Source organism: Bolinopsis microptera, chromosome 2 (genome assembly GCF_026151205.1).
Source record: "Bolinopsis microptera isolate Bmic1 chromosome 2, MBARI_Bmic_1.0, whole genome shotgun sequence".
Lineage (NCBI taxonomy): Eukaryota > Metazoa > Ctenophora > Tentaculata > Lobata > Bolinopsidae > Bolinopsis > Bolinopsis microptera.
This window is the reverse complement of record NC_087073.1, coordinates 4,418,427-4,426,953: the sequence shown is the minus strand read 5'-3', so window position 1 is coordinate 4,426,953 and position 8,527 is coordinate 4,418,427. Positions and strand designations below refer to the sequence as shown.

Sequence of the window (8,527 nt, the reverse complement as noted above, 5' to 3'; positions counted from 1 at the left end):
TGAAAAGAGTCTTGACTTGAGAGACATACTCTTTGTTCTCAGCAGACTTGACACAGGACCAGGAACAATCCAAGGGAGTTTTCATAGAAAATGCAAAGAGTGCATAATCGAAGTTACTAGGAACTCCAAACTGCTGTTTGAACTCTATACCCGACTTAAGTTTAGTTGCCAGCCAGGTGTAGGGGTAAGAAAGTGCTCTTACTTTTGCATCAACAATGTTTTCAAGTCGTTCTTGGGCAACTGCAATCATCTGTGGGAGTGTTAAGGCCCACCATGGGACATCTGCTACATCGTGTAGTTTTTCTCCTATGTGCATCTGGTATAGCACTTTCTTTTTGTCTTCGAAGCTTAATGTTTTGCCAGAGTATGCAAGAACAATATCTTTAGGCAGGGCAATTTGGTGAGCAGTATCCGAAAGTCCAACAAAGGAGCAGAGAAAGTGCGACTGCCCGTCAAAGCAAAAAAGAACTTCTGAACTTGGACTCAATAGTTGGAGCTGTGTGTATATGTGACTTGTTTTTATACAGTTTGTGAGCATCTTTCTATTTGAGGCTGACACAACAATTGAATCAGAAGTCTCTAATAGGCTACAATACAAACTTTCGAGTTGGTTGTTTTTTGCAGTGTCAACTGTTGCAATTGACACAACCTTTGGTTTGTTAGGTTTCAGTTTAATAGACATCTTTGTGTGCCGTCACTAGAAACCAAACCAAGTAGAATTGTTACAGCCCAGAGCTTTTGTAAAACTAGCTTTAACTGTCACAATTCTATGATATCTGACTTGATTAATGTCTAGTCAGAGTAATGGGGTGTTAAGCTTTATTGAACTGGCTTAACTTTCCAGAAAGAGCTTTAAAAACGAGCTCTTGAAACAGGCAACACTTGGCTAAACTTTATTATAACTAGTTTTGTCAAGTGATTGTCCTTGTTAATGTCCAAGAATATCAATGTTTATCCTTGTATCCTTGTACACTGTCCGTCGCATTGTCAAACTGAATTCCAAATGTTTCCGAATTGATTAACAGTTTACAGTACCAAGTAGTAGGGAGTAGCTATTTTGTTCTCTTTGGACGTAGTCTGATTGTCTTTGCAGCCTTTGCTTTGCGCTCCGTTTAGAGATCGATTTCCCAACACCTGAAAGGATATGGGCACCAGAAAAGTGTGATAGGGATTGCCAGCAGTGCTGACAAAAGAGCTTTTCTGAGTTTAGATGAATGACAATGAATATGATCTCAGCAAGACAAAACGAGAATTTCCAGATATAATTCATACTAAAAGGCATCAGAATCAAAAGCACATAAAATGTTGCAAAGGTCCAGTATCAATAAACCAGATGAAAAGAATGTTTATTCGATTTTCCACAGAGACTAGGGAAAAGATACAATTACACTAAATTGGGGTTAGTGGTAAATCAGGGCACAGTAAATCTGGGTTAAACTAGTAGAGTTCAAAAACAGGTCATCTCGGGATACATTGTTCCATGTTTTACACAAGAACTAATTGAATCTAAGTTGTGATATTTATATGCAAAAGTTATGGCTGGTCAAGTTAATTAAACCCAGACAGTTCAAAATTATGGATAAGAAAACAAAAATGTATTATATGTCTATCTATGAGTAGCACTAAATCTAACAATATAGATAGAAATATTAAGACGTTGTCAAACAATTTTTTATCAGAGCGTGTTATTAGCTTTTGGAATAAATTGCCACCTTTTGTTAGAATTTCATAGTCTGTTATTAATCTTAAAATTAACCTAGAGGAATTTAAAAAGACTATTAATCTAATAGACACTTTTAGGAAGTGTCAGATACAGTTTTAGGATAAGATAGAGGGTATAAATTATATCGAGAAGAAGGAGCAACAAGTTTAATATTTACATAAAAATCCGTGTGTTGACAAGAGGAAGGGAAAAATTAACAGTTTTTCATTTATTAATTTAATTTCGATTTTTGTAAATAAGTATTTCTATGAAAATTATGTTAAAACTTTGTTTATACTGACGAAGGCTGTGAAAAGTTAACAGTTCTGATAATGAAGAAATTTGGAAGAATGTTTAAAACTAATGATGATTTTATGTCATTAATCTTAATCTAATCTAATCTAAAGGAGTAATGAGTATACTGAAAGGGATTCAGACCAGTAGAGTAACGTTGCAGCTGTTCATGTTGGAAATGTTCAATTAGCAAAGACCATATCAGGAATTAATGAACTATTAAACGACGATTTCATATTTAACAATATTCACAAAGATAATTGTATTAGCGCTCGATTCTGAAAAAGTTTTTCATAGTGCGCGGCGCTTCAAGAAATTTTCTAAAACCCATCTCTAACCATAAAAACGTTTTTATATGACTGAATGGTAATTTAAACATATAAATGCAATGATACGAAGGTCTTTGTTTAAAAAAGCTTTAAAAATCAATTTGTAAATCGTATTCAGTTTTAGCAATTTAATAAAATTATTTTAATTATGATTTTGGTGTATTGAGCAAATAATTTCGATACCATAACCGCATAACATGAACACATAACAAATTTTGCTTTTCCACGGCTATGGTTAAATTTAATATGGACTGACCCACGGCGCAAAATACTTTGTAACACTTTGCCTTGGAGCGATTGCCTCACATTGTAGGCCGCGGTTAACGGGTGATACTCGTAAAATATTTGTTCCATATATACAGGTCCGTCGACGAGTCCAACTCGGCGCGCGTTGTAAACCTACAACTGTATCGTGTCGTTCGCCCCGATACTAAATAAAATCTAAACAATGAAAGGGTTATACGACATACGTCGTGATTCAAACAACAAGCTTTGGGCCACATGACGAATAATATTTTGCGGGCATGGGCGCGATATAATATATTGTGAAAAAAAATTGCGCGAAGTTTTGCTAATCATAAATCAATTGTTATTGGGCGCAGAGTGTGGAGTGGCGTTCAGTTTTTGTTTCACCATATCTAATTACCCGTTTATTAACAACGAAGCCTTAACGGGTGATACTCGTAAAATATCTGTTCCATATATTGGACCGTCGACGAGTCCAACTCGGTGCGCGTCCTGGTAGGTTGTAAACCTACAACGAAGCCTGAAATCCGGGATCCTCAGGTAAATTGGTTGAAATTAGTTTACTGGTTAATATTACGTGATTTATTTGTTGTGTGTGATTTACTCCTCAAATTATTTGAGTGATACTTGATAGTAAATATTAATATCCTACTAGCCGAAGGGTTCCATGGCATTATCACCCCCCCGCGCGTGAGGGCACGTTTTTGCTAGTAATTTGCGACATTACTTTATGGATATCGAATCTCGCGACTTCAACGAAGTGCCGGGGACAAGTTTTCAATAATTCATAAACTTTTCAGTTCCTATCGTTTTAAGCATCGTTAGTGCTTTCCCAGAAACTAACTCTCATCATCCTAGGATAATCATGTGTCGCACAGCACTTGTTTCAGTAGAGAGTGTACTCGCCTTTACGAAAGAATGACGTGTACGTTTCGGTCACCTGCGGAAAAAGGAAGTGAGATATCGAAAATTTGAGATAAACCCGATCGATAAAATCCTTTCAGGTAGGTGCTAGTCAAGGTTTCATCTCTTTAGACATTAAGATGGCTTCAAACACCTCACAAAAAGTTTTCAAAAGTAAAATTTACTCGCGACTTACAAAAACCACCATAAACGTGCCCTCATAGATTTTTGAGGGCAAGTTTTTGAGCGCGCCGCGTGACTTTGTCTGAGCAACAGCAAGACGTATAGTTACAATCTCGCAACTATGAACAGACAAGGAAAATATTGTATTAATATCTGTCAAAGGAATTTAATGAATTTTAACAACTTGTTCTAATAATGCTAATAACTAATCGATGAACCTCATAAATGGTCGGCCCGGTGTGAGTGTATAGTATGGATTGTGCTCTGAAATGGGGCGCTGTTATTGGTTAATACAGCGGCCAATCAGGATCGAGCTGGTTTGTGGCTGCAGTCCAAATTTAGGATCATATCTGATTAGGTACCTAATTAGTGATTATGCAATTTAAAGTAAGATTAACTTTGGTATTCACAATCCACATGATTAAATCGCTACATTTTGCAAATCAGCTGATATTTGTAACTTTAAAAAATAGTTGTAACTTATATATTTATACAGGTCCCTGGTTTAACAAGCATTCAGGATAGAAGAACCAGCAGCGGTTAATGACACTAAAACAGAGGTGGAGAACAGTAAGAACAGCAGAAAGAGTGGAGTGAGATAAATATCTTTTCTTTTTCTGCACTGGTTTCTGATACTCAACAGTTATTCAAGAAAATTCTGGCCTGGGTTATGTTTTAAAATTAGATATAGCCAGGCCCATGTCAGTTTTGTTTATGTTCTATTTATCATGAAAAATGATTGTGCTCGGAGTGATCTGGGCAAAAAATTAATGCGTACTTCACGGGGAATCGAACGTGCGACCACTCCGCGAGGAGATCGACGTTCTAGCTGTCACGCCACTCGGGATATACACTAATTAAAATTGTGATGTCTATATAGTGCTTATTTGGCAGAAATTAGTACAGTATACAATCCTCAATTTTGAGTTTGTTATGATTGTAATTGGGAAGTGGGAACATTAAACAACTCTTCTGCATTTAATTGGAACTGTCTGTACAGTGTACACGATAAAATACATTGGGTAATTACGAAGATTGTGTACAGTGCATTCGGGGGCTTTGCTTTTGACTGATTTATTTTCCGGACAGTTCTTGGAAGTTCAATTAAAACCAGTGCAGTAGAAGAGTAAACTTGCATGAGAGTTAAAATGGTACTATTATAATTTGTGTTGTCAGGTAAGATTTCAGTTTTCACTTTGATACATTGGTATGTGATTTATATGCTGATTACAGATTACTGATAAAGATTGTTACATGTACAATTCAGAAAAATGTGTACATCAAATGAGAGTCTAACTGTCTTTTCATTTCACCTCTTAACTGACAAGTGACATGTCAGAAACATGAGTCGTCTTATAATGATACAAACACTATATAGTATATAATAATATGATTTTCACGTTAAGTAGTCAGCTTGACCTTGATTGGTTGCAGACAATTGTTAATGTGGATTGTGAATACCGAGTTAATCTTACTTTAAAGTGCATAATCACTAATTAGGTACCTAATCAGATATGATCCTAAATTTGGACTGCAGCCACAAACCAGCTCGATCCTGATTGGCCGCTGTATTAACCAATAACAGCGCCCCATTTCAGAGCACAATCCATACTATACACTCACACCGGGCCGACCATTTATGAGGTTCATCGATTAGTTATTAGCATTATTAGAACAAGTTGTTAAAATTCATTAAATTCCTTTGACAGATATTAATACAATATTTTCCTTGTCTGTTCATAGTTGCGAGATTGTAACTATACGTCTTGCTGTTGCTCAGACAAAGTCACGCGGCGCGCTCAAAAACTTGCCCTCAAAAATCTATGAGGGCACGTTTATGGTGGTTTTTGTAAGTCGCGAGTAAATTTTACTTTTGAAAACTTTTTGTGAGGTGTTTGAAGCCATCTTAATGTCTAAAGAGATGAAACCTTGACTAGCACCTACCTGAAAGGATTTTATCGATCGGGTTTATCTCAAATTTTCGATATCTCACTTCCTTTTTCCGCAGGTGACCGAAACGTACACGTCATTCTTTCGTAAAGGCGAGTACACTCTCTACTGAAACAAGTGCTGTGCGACACATGATTATCCTAGGATGATGAGAGTTAGTTTCTGGGAAAGCACTAACGATGCTTAAAACGATAGGAACTGAAAAGTTTATGAATTATTGAAAACTTGTCCCCGGCACTTCGTTGAAGTCGCGAGATTTGATATCCATAAAGTAATGTCGCAAATTACTAGCAAAAACGTGCCCTCACGCGCGGGGGGTGATTATTGTCCGATCATTCGGCTGAGTCAACCATAGCTTAGAAACATTGCACAAATGTGTAACTTCGCACAGATCAAAAGGATCTTTAGCTACCACACTGGACTATAAGTGACACTGGGTCTGGGATTAGAACCCTCGACCTTCTGTACATATTCAAAAGGCGAAAGCTCTAACTGATCAGCCAGTAGCCACCTCGGCCACTATAGTGATTTCTGCAGTATGATTCAATAGGACAGTCTTTGTTGTTTATTATACTGACTAATTGATATATAATATAACCACTGGACTTATTAACTTACACTACACCACAATAATTGAACATAATGATTTAAGATTTTTTCATTGTATTCAGATATCAGACAAATGTGATTGACATGATTTAATGTGAATAACCTCCAGGCTCACCATCATGCATATATAAGCAACCTGCAGCGATAGTTGTGATTGATTTACTTCAAACACAACCATTTCTACCCTTTCATGTGGATATAACTATTTTTCTCTGATTACATAATTCTTTCAAAAGCTCTGTGTTAAATCATGGTTTTACTGTAATTTATATCATTTTTCCTTGTTTCTTATCAAGATATCAGAATAATCATCTTATAAAATTAAAGATACAATGTCAGCTGTACGGAGGCGAACGGCAAATGACCTTCTCTGTGGTGCCATTACTGCCCCTTTACTTGAATATTCAGTTGTCATTCTGGTCCATGGTGTTAGTTGTCAAAACATTCCACAGCTACAGTTACAGGTAAAGTTTTAATTTTGTTTAACAATTAAAATTTTATAGGGAGAATCACCTTATAAGAATATGAAAACAATAAGTTCTTGGCTGCCTTATTATTTTTGAGAATTTCAATTATATGCTTATTCAATACTTTTGACTGGTATATACTAATTGTCAGGCCAGCAAGATCAGTGTGCAAATTGCTAGACTAAATGAAGAATTACCGCTTCTGAAGACCAAGACCATACCTCTACAAAAGTGAGTAAACAGAAATTAGTCAAATAACATCATTCAGGTTGCTTTTAATCTGCAAACAAGGAAAACAGTTGAGTCAGGTTAACTTTCTCAAAATGAAATTATAAAACAGCATGGGGTGCTGAAGTTTTTGTGTGTTGTATGTTTTACTTAGTATGGTTGCTAAAAGAGGCAATATATGATGATAAAACACAGGCGAAAAGTTGCCAAAATATTTTCAAGAAATTTCTGTTTGAGGATTTAATCACCAGAATTAGAAAGTGAAATAAAAGAGTGTTCGAACTTCGCCTTTTCCTACTCATAGTATTGGTATCAAGCCCACCTAATTTATCTTTTAGATGAAAACTAGCAATTATACAGTGTACAAAAATATAACATCTACGTCTCCACTGACATGCCATTTTCAGCACTGCAGTTGGGTGTCTGTATGCTTGGTAGGACATGACATATCTTCTCCAATAGTATTTGGATTAGGTTATCGTACAAGAGGGGATTGATCACTGCATTTATTGGGAGTATGATAATAGAAAATGTAGCATACCAAGGAGAAGCGTCCACAATTTGAAGAAAATGAAGAATGCTCATGCATATAAAAGGGATCCAGCACACGAAATCTGTTAGGATAATCAATGATATTTTCCTTTGAAGAGCATTGTTCCTGTCGTTGAGGACTTTATTTGCCCTACTATACTTGTCTTTTGTCCTGACCGTAGTCGAGTTGGCTGAACTTACTGACAGATAATGAATTGAAACATAACTTATAGTTATGATAGCAAAGCAAATAATATTGATGGATAGCACTATGGCAGTGTATATCCATTGAGGATCTTCTGGTGTTACAAAGGGGGGGGGGTGTCACGTCCGTCTATGTCCGCTTGTCTCATAGAATCCAAAAAGGACAGGACATAGACGGACATAGGCGGACATAGGCGGACATAGGCGGACATAGGCGGACATAGACGGACATAGGCGGACATAGACGGACATAGGCGGACATAGGCGGACATTAATGGACACCTAAATTGCTAAATAAAATGTTCAATTTTTGCTGTTATAGGGGGATCATGTTTTTTGTCCGTTCGGTACCCTATATTTTCAAAACGGACAAAAAATAGAGCGGACAAAAACGGACAAAAATGGACAAAAACGGACAAAAATGGAAATAACATTTAGATGCTTCCTCCTCCTACTCTTCCTCCTCCTCCCCCTGGGTCTTGCTGATCTTCCTCAGTCCTCTTCCTCCTCCCCTCCTCAGTCCTCCTCCTACTCCTCCTCCTCGTCCTCAGTCCTCCTCATCAGTCCTCAACAGTCCTCCTCCTCCCCAGTCCTCCTCCTCCTCCTGAGTCCTCCTCCTGGGTCCTCCTCTTCCTCCTCTTCATCCTCCTCCTCAGTCCTCCTCAGTCCTCCTCCTCATCCTTCTCCTCAGTCCTCCATCCTCCTCCTCAGTCCTCCCCCAGTCCCCCTCCTCCTCCTATTCAGTCCTCCTCCTCCTCCTTCTCAGTCCTCCTCGGTCCTCCTCCTCCTCTTCCCTCTCAGTCATCCTCCTCAGCCATCCTCCTCAGTCCTCCTCAGTCCTCCTCAGTCCTCCTCAGTCCTCCTCCTCAGTCCTCCTCCTC

General features: G+C 37.7%; 1 protein-coding gene across 1 annotated transcript in view; it reads left to right on the top strand.

Moving 5' to 3' along the window:
• Nucleotides 1-6,541: 6,541 nt before the first annotated feature.
• The window catches only part of LOC134811236 (uncharacterized), a 27,006-nt gene continuing 25,020 nt past the window's right edge, over nucleotides 6,542-8,527 (top strand). Inside the window, exons 1-2 of the mRNA XM_063818003.1 lie at nucleotides 6,542-6,680; nucleotides 6,835-6,914. Of these exons, the coding sequence (XP_063674073.1) occupies nucleotides 6,549-6,680; nucleotides 6,835-6,914 (212 nt within the window). The 5' untranslated portion in view covers nucleotides 6,542-6,548. The remainder of the gene's footprint in view (nucleotides 6,681-6,834; nucleotides 6,915-8,527) is intronic.